General features: G+C 43.4%; 1 protein-coding gene across 1 annotated transcript in view; it reads left to right on the top strand.

Annotated features, from left to right (window-relative positions):
* The window catches only part of si:dkey-112m2.1 (transmembrane protein 132D), a 74,087-nt gene extending 53,895 nt beyond the window's left edge, over positions 1-20,192 (top strand). The window contains exons 5-7 of the mRNA XM_038970086.1: positions 381-654; positions 18,246-18,437; positions 19,137-20,192. Coding sequence (XP_038826014.1) covers positions 381-654; positions 18,246-18,437; positions 19,137-20,192 — 1,522 coding nt within the window. The remainder of the gene's footprint in view (positions 1-380; positions 655-18,245; positions 18,438-19,136) is intronic.
* The last annotated feature ends 278 nt before the right edge of the window (positions 20,193-20,470 follow it).

Below are 20,470 nucleotides of genomic sequence, written 5' to 3'. Positions count from 1 at the left end.
AGAATAATACAAAATACTCTGAGACCAGGTTGGAAGACTGGGTCCCTATAGGCCAGGGTTTCAATCTCCCTTTCAATTCAAACAATGGAAAATAATATAGGAGAAGATAGAGACAGAGAAGTCAGAGTAATGGAGGAATAGAATAGAGTAGAGAACTTTTTATAAAAACTAAAAACACATTGCAAGTAAACATATTTTTACTGTGAAGTTTGGTTGCATTGTATTTATTTGATATTTTGCTCTGGAGTAAACAAATACCCACGTTCAATTGTGTCTGTGGTAACTGCAGTAAACTGTGGTAACTGCAGTAAACTTTAACGCTCCTTTTATTCTGCTTCTTACCAAGCTTTTTTTCTTTTTCTTTTCTCCAGGTATGAGAGGGTGAGTGAGGATGATGGTGATGAAGTGGACAGTGAGAGGACAGAGAGTGGCTGTGTCCCTCAGTACCAGAGCACCACGGTGCGGGTCCTCACACACTTTATGGCCCTGGGAGCTGATGGGCTGGGCCAACAGGACTTCCTGCTGGGCAGTGATTGGCAGGTGGACGTGACTGACCTGGTCCAGGATTCACTGAGGGTGGAGGACCAACGTGTGGCCCGCCTACTGAAGGGACAGGTCCTGATGGGCCTCAGCACCGGCACAGCCAAACTACAGGTGAGAGAGAGAGAGCGAGAGAGAGAGAGAGAGGGAGATAGGGATGGAGGGAGGGTGTGATCGAAAGGGGGAGAGAGAGAGAGATAGTGGGGGGAAAGAGTGATAATGAGAGTATTCGTGTGTGAGAGAGAGCAAGGGAGAGAAAGAAACAACATGATTAAGAGAGAGTGAGAGAAAGAAAGAGAGCACCTGCTTGGACAAAATAATAGAGGATCGGGAGTGGAGGAGGAACGATTGGAAAATACAAAGTGAATCGAGGCTCGTTGTGAGGGAGACTTTAAAAAGGCAACAGAATCGATCTCGGCACAACACAAACACTTAGCCAATCAGGCCCTGACAAAGCAACGTGAGACTGTGGCACGGCCAATAAAGGCTGCTGAGTCTCTGAGGGCATGTAGGCTCACACACCACACTCACATGCCCCATCCCATTTAGATCATTACTGTGTCCACTTACGGTGTAAAACACAATCGATCAAGCTTTTCCCCAACAGCACAACAGCTTTGCCAAGGCCTGAGCCATGGACCTGCATCTCTTCTCCTTATTGATGAGTTGCAGTTGTGTGTGTCGGTGTACAATGCCCTATTATATTTATGTTATCCCGGTTGTCAGTTGAGAACCTTTTCTCATTTCCAATGGCGACCTTGGCCCAGAGGCAGAAACAGCAGCGAAATTATTAGAAATCATATCAATGGTTGCACTGTGTTGACCCTCTATTTGTTTGAGTCCTTTTGGATGGTTTGAGAATGTCTATGACTCAATAAGAGTGGAGAGGCATTCACTCTGCTACAAAGCCATCATGTCACTGTCCCTCCCCTACCGTGCTATTATTGGGGGCTTATTTTTATTTGTTATTTTATTTTATTTCACCTTTATTTAACCAGGTAGGCCAGTTGAGAACAAGTTCTCATTTACAACTGTGGTCTGGCTAAGATAAAGCAAAGCACTGTGACAAAAACAACAACACAGAGTTACACATAAACAAACGTACAGTCAATAACACCAAAAGAAAAGAAAAATAGAAAAATCTATGTACAGTGTGTGCAAATGTAGAAGAGTAGGGAGATAAATAGGCCCTAGAGGCGAAAAATAATTACAATTTAGCATTAATATTGGAGTGAAAGATGTGCAGATGATGATGTGCAAGTAGAGATACTGGGGTGCAAAAGAGAAAGAGGGTAAGTAATAATATGGGGATGAGGAAGTCGGGTGTGCTATTTACAGATTGGCTGTGTATAGGTACAGTGATCGGTAAGCTGCTCTGACAGCTGACGCTTAAAGTTAGAGAGGGAGATATAAGACTCCAGCTTCAGAGATTTTTGCAATTTGTTCCAGTCATTGGCAGCAAAGAACTGGAAGGAAAGGCGGCCAAAGGAAGTGTTGGCTTTGGGGATGACCATTGCTGGAGCGCGTGCTACGGGTGGGTGTTGCTATGGTGACCAGTGAGCTGAGATAAGGGGTGGCTTTACCTAGCAAAGATTTATAGATGACCTGTAGCTAGTGGGTTTGGCGACGGATATGTAGTGAGGGCCAGCCAACGAGAGCATACAGGTCGCAGTGGTGGGTAGTATATGGGGCTTTGGTGATAAAACGGATGACACTGTGATAGACTACATCCAGTTGCTGAGTAGAGTGTTGGGGGATATTTTGTAAATGACATTGCCGAAGTCAAGGACCGGTAGGATAGTCAGTTTTACGAGGGTATGTTTTGCGGCATGAGCAAAGGAGGCCTTGTTGCAAAATAGGAAGCCGATTCTAGATTTACTTTTGGATTGGAGATGCTTAATGTGAGTCTGGAAGGAGAGTTTACAGTCTGACCAGACACCTAGGTATTTTTAGTTGTCCACATATTCTAAGTCAGAACCGTCCAGAGTAGTGATGCTAGTCGGGCGGGAGGGTGCGGACAGCGAACGGTTGAAGAGCATGCACTTAGTTTTACTAGCCATTAAAAGCAGTTGGAGGCCACGGAAGGAATGTTGTATGGCGTTGAAGCTCGTTTGGAGGTTTGTTAGCACAGTGTCCAAAGAAACGCCAGATGTATACAGAATGGTGTCGTCTGCGTAGAGGTGGATCAGAGAATCACCAGCAGCAAGAGCAACATCATTGATACATACAGAGAAAAGAGTTGGCCCGGGAATTGAACCCTGTGGCACCCCTATAGAGACTGCCAGAGGTCCGGACAACAGGCCCTCCGATTTGACACACTGAACTCTATCTGAGAAGTAGTTAGTGAACCAGACGAGGCAGTCATTTGAGAAGCCAAGGCTATTGAGTCTGCCGATAAGAATGCGGTGATTGACAGAGTCGAAAGCCTTGGCCAGGTCGATGAAGATGGCTGCACAGTACTGTCTTTTATCGATGGCGGTTATGATATCATTTAGGACCTTGAGCGTGGCTGAGGTGGACCCATGACCAGCTCGGAAACCAGATTGCATAGTGGACAAGGTACGGTGGGATTCGAAATGTTGGTGATCTGTTTATTAACTTGGCTTTCGAAGATTTTAGAAAGGCAGGGCAGGATGGATATAGCTCTGTAACAGTTTGGGTCTAGAGTGTCTCCCCCTTGGACGAGGGGGATGACCGCGGCAGCTTTCCAATCTTTGGGGATCTCAGACGACACAAAAGAGAGGTTGAATAGGCTAGTAATAGGGGTTGCAACAATTTCGGAGGATAATTTTAGAACGAGAGGGTCCAGATTGTCTAGCCCAGCTGATTTGTAGGGATCCAGATTTTGCAGTTCTTTCAGAACATCAGCTGTCTGGATTTGGGTGAAGGGGAAGCGGGGGTGGGGTGGGGGGGGGGGGGGGTGCTGCAGGGGTGCTGAGATGTTGGTCGGCGTAGGGGTAGCCAGGTGGAAAGCATGGCCAGCCGTGGTAAAATGCTTAATAAATTATCAATTATAATAGATTTATCTGTGGTGACAGTGCATTGGGCAGCTGGGAGGAGGTGCTCTTATTCTCCATGGACTTTACAGTGTCCCAAAACTTTTTGGAATTAGTGCTACAGGAAGCAAAGTTCTGTTTGAAAATGATAGCCTTAGCTTTCCTAACTGACTGAGTATATTGGTTCCTGACTTCACTGAAAAGTTGCATATCACGGGGGCTATTCGATGCTAATGCAGAATGCCACAGGATGTTTTTGTGCTGGTCAAGGGCAGTCAAGTCTGGGGTGAATCAAGGGCTATATCTGTTCTTAGTTCTACATTTTTTGAATGGGGCATGCTTATTTAAGATGGAAAGGAAAGCACTTTTGAAGAGCAACCAGGCATCCTCTACTGACGGGATGAGGTCAATATCCTTTCAGGATGCCAGGCCCAGGTCAATTAGAAAGGCCTGCTCGCTGAAGTGTTTTAGGGAGCGTTTGACAGTGATGAGGGGTGGTCATTTGACCGTGGACCCATTATGTACGCAGGCAATGAGGTGATCGCTGAGATCCTGGTTGAAGACAGCAGAGGTGTATTTAGAGGGCAAGTTGGTCAGGATGATATCTAAGAGGGTGCTCATGGTTATGGATTTAGGGTTGTACCTGGTAGGTTCCTTGATAATTTGTGTGAGATTGAGGACATCTAGCTTAGATTGTAGGACGGCCGGGGTGTTAAGCATGTCCCAGTTTATGTCACCTAACAGTACGAATGTTGAAGATAGATGGGCGACGATAAATTCACATATGGTGTCCAGGGCACAGCTGGGGGCTGAGGGGGGTCTATAACAAGAAGCAACGGTGAGAGACTTGTTTCTGGAATGGTGGATTTTTAAAAGTAGAAGCACAAATTGTTTTGTCACAGACCTGGATAGTATGACAGAACTCTGCAGGCTATCTCTGCAGTAGATTGCAACTCTGCCCCCTTTGGCAGTTCTAGCTTGTCGGAAAATGTTATATTTAGGGATGGAATTTCAGGATTTTTGGTGGCCTTCCTAAGCCAGGATTCAGACACGGCTAGGACATCCGGGATGGCGGAGTGTGCTAAAGCAGTGAATAAAACAAACTTAGGGAGGAGGCTCCTAATGTTAACATGCATGAAACCAATGCTTTTACGAATCATTGAAAAGTGAAAGACTAAAGTTACATACATGGGATGCTTTAGTGAATTTCAGAATGTCTGGAATAGAAAAGGCAGAAATAAAACAATTCAATAAGCATTCGCAGCATAAGACAACATAAGTCAACAAATGAGAGCGCCTGGGGAATGGGAGTGATGCTGGGGGCTGCAGGGCCTGGGTTAACCTCTACATCACCAGAGGAACAGAGGAGGAGTAGGATAAGAGTACGGCTAAAGGCTAAAAGAACTGGTCATCTAGTGCGTTTGGAACAGAGCGTAAAAGGAGCAGGTTTCTGAGTACGGAAGAATAGATTTAAGGCATAATGTACACACATGGTATGGTAGGATGTGAGTACAGTGGAGGTAAGCCTAGGCATTGAGTGACGATGAGAGAGGTTTTGTCTCTAGATGCACCATTTAAACCAGGTGCGGTCACCGCAATGTGTGGGGGGTGAAACATAAGGGCTAGCTAAGGCATATTGAGCAGGGCTGGAGGCTCTATAGTGAAATATGACAAAAAATACTAACCAAAACAGCAATAGACAAGGCATATTGACATTAGGGAGAGGCATGTGTAGCCGAGTGATCATAGGATCCGGTGAGTAGCTAGGCGACCTGGAGGCACGGCGATTCAGACAGCTAGCAGGCCGAGGCTAGCAGCAGGCTAGCAGATGGGCCTCAGGGGGACGTCGCTACGGGGGAGCCTGTTGAAACCACCTCGGACGGTTCAGTCGGCAGACCAGTCGTGATGGATAGGCAGGGCTCCGTGTCGGCAGCAAAGGGTCCTTGCCAATTGGCAAAAGAGGTAATTGAAGCCCAGGAATTGCTTGATGGATCTCTTCGGCTAGCCAGGAGATGGGCCTGGTTCGAGGCTAGCTCCAGGCTAACTGGTGCTTGCTTCGGGACAGAGACGTTAGCCAGGAGTAGCCACTCGGATAGCAGCTAGCTAGCTGCGATGATCCGGAGTAAAGGTTCAGAGCTTGCGGTAGGAATCCGGAGATGTGATAGAGAAAAGCAGTCAATGCTCTGCGTTGATATCGCGCTGTGCAGGCTGGCAGGAGTTGACCGGGCTGAGGCTGGCAGATGTCCGACTTAACGGTGATGACCGCTAGTAGTGGCTTACTGACTACTAGCTAGTAGCTGGTTAGCTGGCTAGCTGCTGAAGGGGGTTCCGGTTCTAAAGTGTAAAAAATAGCCGATCCATACCACTTTGGGTGAGGCGGGTTGCAGGAGATTATGTTCAGTCCGTAGATGGAAAATAAGATAAAAAAAATATATACGAAATATATACGATATGTACAAGGGACAATCAAAACAGACATCCCACTGCTACGCCATCATACAAACACGCACGCACGCACGCACGCACGCACGCACGCACGCACGCACGCACGCACGCACGCACGCACACACACACACACACACACAGTAAACAAATCTATAGTTCTGATGCTGATCACTCACATGCAAACAGAACACACTATGCTCTTTCTCTCTTCATTTATTTTTTTCTCTCCTTCCTGAAGCGCACACACACACAGTGGCACTCAGAGAACCCCACATGCGACAGCCTCAAATGAGTATTGACAGTGCTGTTAGAGAACCTTTGAAGTTTTATTTGATAGCAAAATTGCCTCTCGCTTCACTGGAGTGATTTTAGATCCAGCTACAAACAAGAGCTTCCTCAATTGTCTGGAATTAAAATCTGATAAAAAGCAGAGCAATCACTGCAATCGTCAAGGAGGGTCTTGTAATCAAACTATCAAAAAGAAATCTGCTGAAAAGGGAGTAGATGGTCCTGGGTCTCCAAGGTTACCAATAATAAAACCCATTTCTTATGTTAGATGCATCTCTCCCTGCCCTGTTGTTTTAGCTGCCGCTAAATTGATGAATCACTTTACCTCATAAAACCGTTATTAGATTTTAAACGCACAATCACTGCTTTTCCCAAGCTTCAAATACAGCTTCGAATGGTTCATTGTTTTGACAATGCCTCCACAATGTCACCAACAGATGTAATATAAAAAGGCCCTCTACTTTTCTAAGTTACTTTTATTTATGTATTATTTTATTTCACTTAATTCTAGAGTAGATTAAAGGACATTGAATGAAAATGTGGTGGTAGGTGTGCTGCTGGATTTTAGGATAAAGCTTTGGCTTAATCTGACCAGTGACACAATGTACCCACTTAGATAATAAAATAGTCCTAAATAGACCTAAAGCTTCAAGGTAACAACAAGGTATCTCTACCTATATGCTCATGGTAACACATGTGGGGAGGTCATATCACTTCAAACCACAGGCTGCAAATGTGACACCTCATCTCTTTCCGGCGGTTCCAAAATTTTAACAGGTGTTTTTGACATTTGCCAAAAGTACAGACTCAGAGCTTCAAAATGGTCTGTCATACACTGCATTCGGAATAACAATGGCAAAGTAATGCTGCTTTGAACGTTTATAAACTTGTAAACCCACTTAAAAAGAGAAATGGTCCTTAAAAAGTTTTGGTTCAGTTTTTACACCTCTTTGTTCACACCCATTCAGCATCATTCCCACCCTCTTAAGCCTTAGTCCCACCCATCTCTTTAAGGATTCACTTGTGAGGCCATGTCCTAAACAGAGTGAGTAAGGTAGTGTAGTAAATAACCAAAGATTTCAAGACTAAAAGTGGTAAAAGTAGTAGCCTTTCTTGATAATGTCGCCAATTGTATGTTTTTTTCCCCCACATTGTTTGTAACTGATTTTGTACATAAAGTTGCTGCAACAATCTCTTATGACCGAAAAGAGCTTCTGGACATCAGAACAGCAATTACTCACCTCGAACTGGACAGAGATTTTTTCTTTAATGAGTCCAACACGAAGGAGATACATTCTTTGTCAAGACAAAGCCCAAATCCCAGTCATTCGCGTAAAGAAAATACAGAGAACAGGGGGAGGAGGGCAGAGTGCCTTGTAAGAATTCACCAACGAGTAGGTAAACCACCACTACCCGCGGTATTATTGGCCAACTTGCAATCATTGGAAAAAACTGGACGATCTACGATTAAGACTATCCTAACAACGGGACAAACTGTAATATAGAGCTGGCTGGCTTCTCCGTGCATCGGCAGGACAGAGCAGCTACGTCTGGTAAGACGAGGGGCAGGGATTTGTGTCTATTTGCCAATAACTGCTGGTGCGCGATGTCTAATATTAAAGAGGTCTCGAGGTATTGCTCGCCTGAGTTAGAGTATATCATGATAAGCTGTAGACCACACTATCTACCAAGAGAGTTCTCATCTACAGTACCAGTCAAAAGTTTTGACACACCTACTCGTTCAAGGGTTTTTCTTTATTTTTGCTATTTTCTACATTGTAGAATAATAGTGAAGACATCAAAACTATGAAATAACACATATGGAATCATGTAGTAACCAAAAAAGTGTGAAACAAATCAAAATATATTTTATATTTGAGATTCTTCAAAGTAGCCACCTTTTACCTTCATGACAAAGCATTCCAGGTGAAGCTGGTTGAGAGAATGCCAAGCGTGTGCAAAGCTGTCATCAAAGCAAAGGGTGTTTACTTTGAAGAATCTCAAATACAAAATATATTTTGATTTGTTTAACACTTTTTTGGTTACTACGTGATTCCATATGTGTTATTTCATAGTTTTGTTGTTTTCAATATTATTCTCCAATGTAGAAAATAGTACAAATATAAGACTGCACTCAATGACCTGTATAAGGCCAACTTTACTCCACACACAGTGACGCATACAAAGCTCTCCCTCGCCCTCCATTTGGCTTACAAGCTAAATTTAAAGCAGGAAGTATCAGTGACCCGCTCAATACGGAACTGGTCAGATGACATGGATGCTAAAATACAGGACTGTTTTGCTAGCACAGGCTAGAATATGTTCAGAGATTCATTGAATGGCATTGAGGAGTATACCACCTCAGTCACCGGCTTCATCAATAAGTGCATCGACGACGTCGTCCTCACAGTGACAGTATGTACATATCCCAACCAGAAGCCATGGATTACAGGCAACATCCACACTGAGCTAAAGGCTAGAGCTGCCGCTTTCAATGAGCGGGACACTAACACGGACGCTTAAATGAAATCCCTCTATGCCCTCAGACGACCCATCAAACAGGTAAAGATTGAATCCTATATAAACTCAGCAAAAAAAGCAACGTCCCTTTTTCAGGACCCTGTCTTTCAAAGATAATTCCTAAAAATCCAATAACTTCACAGATCTTCATTGTAAAGGGTTTAAACACTGTTTCCCATGCTTGTTCAATGAACCATAAACAATTAATGAACATGCACCTGTGCAACGGTCGTTAAGACACTAACAGCTTACAGACAGAAGGCAATTAAGGTCACAGTTATGAAAACTTAGGACACTAAAGAGGCCATTCTACTGACTCTGAAAAACACCAGAGTCTCTGCTCATCTGCGTGAATGTGCCTTAGGCATGCTGCAAGGAGGCATGGGGACTGCAGATGTGGCCAGGGCAATAAATTGCAATGTCCGTACTGTGAGACGCCTAATACAGCGCTACAGGGAGACAGGACAGACAGCTGATCATCCGGGACATGTACAGGATGGCAACAACAACTGCCCGAGTTACACCAGGAACGCACAATGCCTCCATCAGTGCTCAGACTGTCCACAATAGGCTGAGAGAGGCTGGACTGCGGGCTTGTAGGCCTGTTGTAAGGCAGGCATCACCAGACATCACATGCAACAACGTCGTCTATGGGCACAAACCCACCGTCGCTGGACAAGACAGTACAGGCAAAAAGTGCTCTTCACTAAATGAGTCGCAGTTTTGTCTCACCAGGGGTGATGGTCGGATTCGCGTTTATCATTGAAGGAATGAGCGTTACACAGAGGCCTGTACTCTGGAGCGGGATCGATTTGGAGGTGGAGGGTCCGTCATGGTCTGGGGCTGTGTGTCACAGCATCATCTAACTAAGCTTGTTGTGATTGCAGGCAATCTCAATGCTGTGCAATAAATACAGTTGGTGGCCACACCAGATACTGACTGTTACTTTCGATTTTGAGGCCCCCCCCTTTGTTCAGGGACACATTATTCCATTTCCGTTAGTCACATGTCTGTGGAACTTGTTCAGTTTATGTCTCAGTTGTTGAATCTTGTTATGTTCATACAAATATTTAGACATGTTAAGTTTACAGAAAAGAAATGCAGTTGACAGTGTGAGGACGTTTCTTTTTTTGCTGAGTTAACTAGGCGGTGTCAGAGGAAGGAACAACAATTGTCAAAGACTCTAGCAACCCAAGTCATAGACTGTTCTCTCTGCTACCGCATGGCAAGCGGTACCGGAGCGCCAAGTCTAGAACCAAAAAGCTCCTTAACAGCTTCTACCCCCAAGCCATAAGATTGCTGAACAATTCATCAAATGGCCACCCGGACTATTTACATTGACCCACCCCCTTTGTTTTTACACTGCCTCTACTCTCTGTTAATGATCTATGCATACTGTAGTCACTTTACAAATGACCTCGACTAACCTGTACCCTCGCACACTGACTAGGTACCTCTCCCTGTGTACAGCTTTGTTATTGTTATGTAATTTTCTTCTGTTACTTTTTGATTTTATAAAAAAAATTACTTTAGTTTATTTCGTAAATATTTTCTTAAAACTGCATTGTTGGTTAAGGGCTTGTAAGTAAGCATTTTACAGTAAGGTTTACACCTGTAGTATTCGGCGCGTGTGACAAATAACATTTGATTTGATTTGACTACAATAAGGAAAAACTTCAGGTAAAATTACACTTTATAAAAATGCAAGATCAATAAAAGTAGTTCCAATCATGTTGGTGGTAAATGAAACAATCAAAAGATGCGTTGTTTATGCTTTACATACCAAGTGTTGTCATCGATTCCTTGTAGAGACACCCCACCCTTGTTTTTGTCACATGGCAGCAACCTTCCACCAAAGTTTTTGTGTCCTTGGTGGCGTCCTGGTAATACTATTTTATTATCCTTTGCATAGTTGTTGATGTTCACAACTCGCTGCAAGTTCTCATGCTTCAGTTGTAACCTGTGCTTAAAAAAAAAAAATTTTTTTAGGGGTGGATCAGCTTAATATTGCGGAAAGAATGTTGCTTCCATCAATGTAATTGTCTGCATCATTTCCAATCCCCCATATTTTTGGGGTAAATATATATATCCATACACGCATGCATACATATACACATATATACATACACATACCTATATAGACATACTTTTTTAAAGAATATACCTTTATTATTATTCCCCGCAAACCCTACCACCAATCCCCCAATTGGAGTAAACTAATAAACACTTCTGCTTTTACCTTCAATTTATACATCTTATACACATTTTTTTCAATTTATACATCTTATTTACAATAGTTCTCTCTTGTTTGTTCTTAGTCCTTCCTCTATTTCTAATGTCCATCCATTCTATTTGTAACTGTGCAATTTCACAAAAGTTCCAAACCTATATACATTTTACAGATCCCGTATGTTTTACATTGGTTATCTTGTTATTAGTCCCACCCTTCAGCTCCATTCAACCCCTCCCATCTATCTCTCAACATCATCAATTTCGGATTTCTATTTGCCATATATTTTTCAACTGTGCTGTGATGCTTCACAAAAGAATTGAACCTTCCTATTCTCATAGCTTCTACAGATTGTAAATTAAAAATAAAAATTTTTGCGAAAATAATTATTATATTATTGATTGATCTATGGCTTTTCAAATCACCCAGTATTACTGGGTGATTGCAATTCTTGTTGCAATTCTTGTTGCAATTCTTCAGCCATTTCTGGACCTGTGACCAAAAACAAGCTGCATATGGACAATACCAAAATAAATTATCTAATGACTCTGCCTCCTCACAGCAGAATCAGCAGAGCTGGGACGATTGTATCCCACATATATATATAACATTCTATTAGTTGCAAGAATTTTGTATAGTAATTTAAATTGAAAAATTCGAAGTTTTGAATCTGGCGTTGTTTTGGGTATCAAGTCATAAACCATGTGCCATGGAAAATCTCTTCCCAAGTATTTTGCAATTTATATGGCACAGCTATCAGTTTTTTGGTCTTTAAATGAAATTGGTATATGTTTTTATTTATCACACTTTTCTTTAACCATTTATGTTCTTTAATACTGGGCCGACATACAAGTTCCTTACTTTTTCCCCCTTCTACTTGCCTCTTCCATTTTTGTGGTAATGCTGCAATTAATTGGTTGTAATTTTGGGTAGAGCAGACATTTCCATATGTCTGTGTTAGCTGCATGTGTGACATAACTCCACCAGTCCTATTTATGATATCATTCGCTAAAATTATACCTTTTTTTAAAATGTATTCGATAAATACACTTTTTTTTATCAATTAGTATATTTGAATTTAACCACAATATTTGTTGTACTATTTGTTCTGTCCTTTCAGGTGGATTAAACTGAAATGGCAACCAACTTTCTAAGGCTTGTTTAAAAAATAAAGATATTTTGGAGATTATTTCCTTTTCATTCAAACACCCGAAAGTGAGCAGGTGTAATCTGAATAAAGGGGAAAAGGCCCTTCTTGAACATAGGATGAGACACTCGTACCAATTTACTAGAGAACCAGTTTGGATTTAAGTATAACTTTTGTATGACGGATGCCTTTAGTGAGAGGTCTAATGCTTTAATATTTAATAATTTCTTCCCTCCGAAATCATATTCGTTATATAAATAGGCCCTTTTAATTTTATCTGGCCTGCCGTTCCAAAAAAATTGAATATTTTTTGTTCATATAATTAAAAAGCAGGTCACTAGGTGTAGGCAAAACCATAAGCAAATAGGTAAACTGTGATATGACTAAAGAGTTAATCAGGGTGATTTTTCCACAAATAGACAGGTATTTTCCTTTCCATGGTAACAAGATCTTATCTATTTTTGCTAACTTTCTATAAAAATGTATTGGAGTGAGAACATTTCTTTCTTTTGGGATTTGTATACCGAGTATGTCAACATCTCCGTCAGACCTTTGCATAGTTGTTGATGTTCACAACTCGCTGCAAGTCCGCATGCTTCCGTTGTAACCTGTGCTTGCTTGGGCTAGCTCTCTTGTTGTTGGGAGGCATTAGACCATTCTCCTTGTTTGACTGGTGGAGGAGAGTCAGGCGTATTCTGCAGTGGCAAATCATGCAGGGTCTAGTTTTGTCTTATCTTGATTATTGTCCAGTCGTGTGGTCGAGTGCTGCAAGGACCTAGTTAAGCTGCAGCTGGCCCAGAACAGAGCAGCACGTCTTGCTCTTCATTGTGATCAGAGGGCTAATATAAATACTATGCATGCCAGTCTCTCTTGGCTAAGAGTTAAGGAGAGATTGACTGCATCACTTCTTCTTCTTATAAGAAACATGAATGTGTTAAATTCCAAATTGTTTGCATAGTCAACTTACACACAGCTCTGACACACACACTTACCCCACCAGGCATGCCACCAGGGGTCTTTTCACAGTCCCCAAATTCAAGAAAGCATACAGAATTATACAGAGCTACCATTGCATAGAACTCTGTTCCATCTCTTATTGCTCAAATAAACAGCAAACCTAGTTTAAAACAACAGATAAAGCAACACCTCACGGCACAACGCCTCTCCCCTATCTGACCTAGATAGTGTGTATGTATGTATTGATATGTAGGCTATGTGTGCCTTTTTTAAATTGATGTAGTTCTGTCCTTGAGCTGTTCTTGTCTATTAATGGACCCCAGAAAGAGTAGGTGCTGCTTTCCTAATAAAATATAAAAATACCAAAATGCTGAAAGACCAATTCCAGATAAAAATATTTGATCATTATTAGATGAGGCTTACCCAGACACACTTGTCTAAATTGATAGGTCATGTGAAAAAGAGGCTATAACCTCTCCCCAATAACATCTATCTAAGTGGATGGGTCTCTATTGCCTAGAATCTGTTCACATAGATGGCCATAATCACCCCCAGACACAGCTGGCTAAGTTTATGGGTCATGTAATCATCTGGCAAAGTGGAGTCTTTTGTTTAGACATGTAGCTAGCTAGCCAGCTAAACAATGAACAATAATCCCAACCCATACAGAAGCAATACAAGCAGATTGTCATAGCTAGCCACCATGCATGAAATGGTGTAGTATGAATCTGCAGGTAGCTAAAGCTAACCAACTGGATTCAATGTTAGCTAGTTAGCTAACAGTAGGCTACACCTAGAAATGCAAATGGATTTCTGAGATATTAGTAATATTACTACACAGATCATACATGTAGCTAGCGAGCCAGCCAGCTAATGTTTCAAGTTTTTTATGTCACATGCACAAGTACAGTGAAATGCCTTCATTGCAAACTCAAAACCCAACAATGCAATAATCAATAACAATGTAATACTAGAAAAAAAAGAAATAAGATGCACTATGAAGAATACAATAAGTAAGTGAGCATACTATATACAGGGTCAGTTCCAATACCATATTTACAATGTGCACGGACACTACAGTGAGGAAGGTGGATATGTATTGGGGTAAGGTGACTAGGCAACAGGATATATGATAAACAGAGTAGAAGCAGCTTGTATGTGAGGGAGTGTGTGTGTGTGGAGTCAGTATAAATGTATGTGCATATTATGTGTGAGTGAGTAGGTGATGGATTAAGTGTGTAGGGCCCTGCGAGTGTGCATAGAGACAGTGAAAAAATAAAAATAAAAGGTCAATAAAGTTCAAAGGTTAACTCAGTCCGCGTAGTCAATTTGTTAGCTACTTATCGGTCGTATTGCTTGGGGATAGAAGCTGTTCAAGAGCCTGTTGGTCCCAGAATTGATGCACCGGTACTGCTTGCCGTGCGGAAGCAGAGAGAATAGTCTATGGCTTGAGTGGTTGTAGTCTTTAAAACTTCTTAAGTCTAGGGGGCACTATTTTCACATCTGGATGAAAAGTGTGCCCAAAGTAAACTGCCTGCTACTCAGGCCCAGAAGCTAGGATATCCATATTATTAGTAGATTTGGATAGATTACACTCTGAAGTTTCTAAAACTGTTTGAATGATGTCAGTGAGTATAACAGAACTTATTTGGCAGGCGAAACCCCGAGGACAAACCATCCAGGAAATTTTCTTTTGAGGTCACTCTCTTTTCAATGGGATTTCAATGGGAATCTAGAATTCTAAGGCAGTTGCTTGCAGTTCCTATCGCTTCCACTGGATGTCAACAGTCTTTAGAAATTGGTTGATGTTTTTCGTTTGAGAAATGAAGAAATAGCCCTGTTCAGAACGAGGGTCGAGTGAAGTGTACTGTTGTGGTTGAGGCGCATGACCTGAAAGCTCGCTCCACTTTGTTTTCCTCCGGTATTGAACACAGTTTATTCCGTCTTAAATTTTATCGATTATTTACGTTTAAAAATATCTAAAGTTGGATTAGGAAAGTTGTTTGAAATGTTTGGATCAAGTTTACAGGTAACTAATTAGATAATGTGTAGTCATGTTGCGCGAGTTGGAACCGATGTATTTTCTGAATCATACGCGCCAAATAAATTGACATTTTGGATATATAACGACAGAAATTATCGAACAAAAAGACCATTTGTGATGTTTAATGGACATACTGTATTGGAGTGCCAACAGAAGAAGATCTTCAAAAGGTAAGGCATTAATTATATGTTATTTCTGACTTTAGTGTTGTGCCCGGCGGGTTGAATTATGATTTTCATGTGTATGTTTGATGGGGTGCTGTCCTCAGATAATAGCATGGTTTGCTTTTGCCGTAAAGCCTTTTTGAAATCTGACACTGTGGCTGGATTAACAACAAGTTCATCTTTAAACCCATGTATAACCCTTGTATGATTTATGAATTATTATTATGAGTATTTCTGTTTTTGAATACGGCGCGCTGCTATTTCACTGGGTGTTGTCAAATCAGGCGCGCGAAGGGATCACTAAGAAGTTAAAGATTTTCCGGGGCTTCCTATCACACCGCTTGATATAGATGTCCTTTATGGCAGGGAGCTCTGCCCCAGTGATGTACTGGGCTGTCCGCACCACCCTCTGTAGAGCCATGCGATCGAGGACGGTGCTATTGCCATACAAGGCAGTGATGTAGCCAGTCTCAATTGTATAACTTTTTGAGGATTTGACTGCCCATGCCAAACTTTTTCAACCTCCTGAGGGGAAGAGGCACTGTCGCGTCTTCTTCATGCCATTGCGCATGTGTTTGGAACATTTGAAGTATTTTGTGATTTGGATAAACTTGAAGCGTGACCTGCTCAACTGCAGCCCCGTTGATGTGGATGGGGGTGTGCTTGCGATCACCTCCTTGGTCTTACTGACGTTGAAGGAGAGGTTGTTGTTCTGGCACCGCACTGCCAGGTCACTGACCTCCTCACTGTAGACTGACTCATCATCATCGGTGATCAGGCCTATGACCATCGTGTGGTCATCAAACTTGATGATGGTGTTGGAGTCTTGCGTGGCCAGGCAGTCGTGGGTGAACAGGGAGTACAGGAAGGGACTAAGCACACACCCCTGTGGGGCCCATGTGTTGAGGGTCAACGAGGCGGAGGTGATGTTGCCTACCCTCACCACCTGGGGTCGGCCCGTCAGGAAGTCCAGGATCCAGTTGCAGAGGGAGGTGCACAGACCTAGAGTCCTAAGCTTGTTGACGAGCTGTAGTCAATGAACAGCATTCTCACATAGATATTCATTTTATCTAGGTGGGTGAGGGCAGTGTGGAGTGCAATTGAGATTGCGCCATCTATGGATCTGTTGGGGCGGTTCTGAGAGTGGGTCTAGGGTGCTGGGATGGTGGAGTTAATGTGTGCATAACCAGCCTCTCAAAGCGCTTCATGATTACAGAAGTGAGTGCTACAGGGCGGTAGTCATTGTGGCATGAAGCCTTAGAGTAGCTAGCTAACAGTAGGCTTCAACTTGCAATGAAAATGACTTTGGCAAAATTAGAAACGCATAATATCTGAAATGTAGCTAGACTCTTAGCCGTTTACATGGATGATTGCTTCATGGCCATTGTTGGCCTTAGTTTGAAGATGTAATCCGGAGACAGGTATTATATACAACAGCCTTCTGTGTTCTCTTTTCGACTCCCTCCGCATTTGCAATCAAACATCAGAATTTTCTCCATCTCCTTCAACATACTCCTTTTCCAGCAGGCATTCTACTGATTTCACTTCTTCCATGACAACAAAACTGTTGTTGATTTCCTCATCGTCTGATTGGTTTTCAAAGTCAAAGCGAGTCAGCATGGCACGATCGTTCTCCAGAAAGTACTTGTTCTCACTTTTCAACTTTTTCCCACTGATCTTTGTCGATAGCGCCTGCTAAATTCAAGGCAGCAATGTTATTGAGAGAAGTAGCAACCCCTTTGCAGTTCTCCTTGGCTATATATATATTTTTGTAAACGTGGTTGCAAGGATTATCTGAGCAGCTCATGTTTTAGACAGAAGCCTGCAACATAGCAGACCAATCAGAACTCATGTCTCGTCATGTCCAGCCCATCCATTATCTCAGCCAATCATGGCTAGTGGGAAGGTTCCTCACTTTGTCTGTGGCTAAACCAACTAGGCTCGTAATGTAACAATTTTATTCATATTTAAGGGTGACATACAAATTTGTTATTAACGCACATGAAAGTTCACATGTTCAAGAAGGCATTTCTAGAGAGAAAAAAAACATTTTGATGAAAATATATTTTTTACGTTCAAATTCCTCTCCTGTGAAGTAGTGACGTCTGTCATACCACCAGCTTTCTTAAACGGATCGCAAATGACCCCTGGGCCTTATATGTTTGACCTTCGACCCAGCCCTACAGGTGCCATAGTATACATATCTACACAGCTGGCCCGGTGTGTTCCCAGTGTGTTTAGCTATGTCGTTAGCATGCAGCCAGTAGCATGCAGCTTTAACAGTACGGAGCTGTGGAGGAGGAGTGTGTTGGCCATGGTCCTTTTCAGATGAGGCAGTGATCAGTGCTGACAGTTCATTATGGCAGTGTGGAGGGAGTGGAAGCGTGGGTCTGTGTGTGGGCGGGTGGTGGAGCAGAGGAGGATGGTGGAGAGGAGACTCATGCCTAATGGGAGTGGATGGAAGTACTTCCCTTCTCATCACACATCACTCACATTTACATGCTTACATCTCCAGCAGGCCCCGGAGCCGGGGAACTGCCAGTCAGACAGATGAGGCGGAGTGTGTGTGTGTGTGTCTGAGTGTGTCTGAGTGTGAAGCTGGTGATCGCAGATGCCATTGAGTGTACAGTACATGCATCATCTTGTCTTGATTAATATACGCACTGTACATTATGAAAAAGCTTGGGTCATGGTGTTCCTCCATCATTATGTTCTTTCTTCAGTGTTAATATAAGCTTGTCATGTTGACATCTTCGCTCTTCCCTCTGTCCATTATTGATCGTGTTGGCTTCAGTGTGAGTGCTTGTACAGGTGATGTGAAATTATATATTTGAAGTTGAATCAATACAAGTGTGTGTGTGTGTGTGTGTTTGTCTGTCTGTTTGTATACTAATGTGTGTGTATAATGTTGTAGGTGATCTCCCCTCTGTCTGACTCGATCCTGGCTGAGCGGATGGTCAGGGTTCTGGAAGACAAAGTGAGTGTGACAGAGCTGGGAGTGCAGCTGGTCTCTGGCCTCTCTCTGTCCCTCCAGCTCAGCCCAGGGAGCAACAGGGCCATCGTTGCCACGGCTACAACACAGGAAGTCATGCAGAAACTCAAACAGGTAACCACACACACATGACTCAGCAACCTACTGCACCAAACATACAGTATCATATGTTGACTAATAGATAGAAATTGTATATGGGAATTTTCAAAATCTTTATATGAGATATGTGATGAAGGTAAACTGTAACTTTCTCACCCGGAATAGGTGGAATCACATTGGCTGCCATTTTATCCTTTATAGTGAATATGATCAGATTCTGATATCAAAGTATTGATCTAATCTCAATGAAGATGTTTGCTTCTGAAACGGACACATTTTCAGAGGAACAGCTGCAGAGACATCCTGCTCAGCTGAAATTCTCCTGTGCTTTTAAATCTGGCTAATTCAAACATCTCTGTACATCTGTCGGGGTTCTCTCTCTCTCTCATTACTTCTACACTCACTCTTTCTTTCTTTTTCTCTCTTGATAAAGATGAAAAGATGCGATTCCTGCAGATACCGGTTGCTTGTGTCTAGTAACAGTAACAGTTTACATTGACAGGGAACATTCTTTCCTTTTAAGTTGCAGTGTGTCCCAAGGGGAGTTGGTGTTCTAGAGTAGACATGTGGGTAGAGATTGGCTTTGTTGAAGCGCTACTCAGACAGTGTTGTTTAGTTTACCCTTTTGATGGAAAAACAACACTGGTGACGCACTGATGTCTGTGTGTGTGCGTGCGTGTGTGTGTGTGTTTGTGTGTATGTATGTGTCCTCAGGAGTCTCTTATCAGTGCCTGGCTTCAGTTCAGTGACGGCTCCATGACCCCTCTGGACCACTATGACCCCGCCCACTTTGTGCTCACAGCCACCTCATTGGACGAGCAGGTGGTGTCAGTACAGCGCAGCACCGAGTGGAAGTGGCCGGTTATCGTGGCAAAGGGCGAAGGTCAAGGGTTACTGGTGCGCGTAGAGATGACATCATCAGAGATCTGCCGGAAGACGAAGCGACGCATCATCCTGGCAGCCGGGGTAGGAAACATCAGTGTTAGGTTTGGCAGCTCTGAGGAGCCGTACAGCCGCCCCGGAGGCAGAACCCGACCAGACCCACCCTACTACGGAGGCTCCATCTCTGACATTGAGGCTGGAATCATGAATCGGGACGCTACCACGGTTAAGGCCCCCATCCCGGGGAGGCCCAACGGGGACAGGCTATTGGCCGACGGAGGAGTCCCTGGAGAGTTCTCTGAGTTCCCTGCCCAGGCGGAGCTGCCGCGGGGCCGCAGCACAGAGGAGGACCTGTTGTCATCCCGCCGTGGCCTCACAGACCTGGAGATTGGTATGTACGCCCTGCTGGGGGTCTTCTGCCTGGCCATCCTAGTCTTCCTCATCAACTGCATCTCCTACGCCCTCAAGTACCGCAGCAAGGAACTGCCTCTGGAGGCCCCTGAGGCAATGCCTCATGCCCACGACTGGGTGTGGCTTGGCCAGGATGAGGGCCTGTGTCTGCAGCAGCAGCAGGACGAGCTGGGCTCAACCCTGGAGGAGGGCAGCCAGCTGCTGAATGGAGGGGCCCTGAAGACCAGTGCCCAGGGAAGCTGTCAGGGAGGTAGGAACGAGTCACTCAACTCACCCACCACCAAGAGGAAGAGGGTCAAATTCACCACCTTCTCCAACGTCAAGCCCAATAATGGATGTCCAGTTCTGAGCCCACTGGCACTCGGACTGACCAGCGACATTAAGTGGGTGTGTCCAGACATCGAGCTCGGGGACTCGCAAGAGCTCCGGAATTACATGGAGAGGTTGAACGAGAACGCTACAAAGAACGTTGTATAGAGGCGCTTGTATTTTTCGTGGACGAATGAGTATCTCTAACACACCCGAATGCCTTCAGAGTAAGGAGGGAGTGAGGGGTGCGTTTTATTGAAATTGGTACCTCGCTATGACAACAAGATGGAGCGTTCCAGCCATTGTTGTTTCCATTGTTACTATCGGAATGGTCGAGGATCAGAAATGAGGGGAAACTCAAATTGCCATTACACCACATTGGATATGTGGGAATTTTTTAACTTGAATGACACTTTAATTAGTAGATATATCTGCTCCCTGTCTTT

This window comes from Salvelinus namaycush, chromosome 31, assembly GCF_016432855.1.
Source record: "Salvelinus namaycush isolate Seneca chromosome 31, SaNama_1.0, whole genome shotgun sequence".
Taxonomy (NCBI): Eukaryota; Metazoa; Chordata; class Actinopteri; order Salmoniformes; family Salmonidae; genus Salvelinus; species Salvelinus namaycush.
Note: the sequence above shows the minus strand (reverse complement) of the source record. Positions and strands in the feature narration are given on the sequence as shown.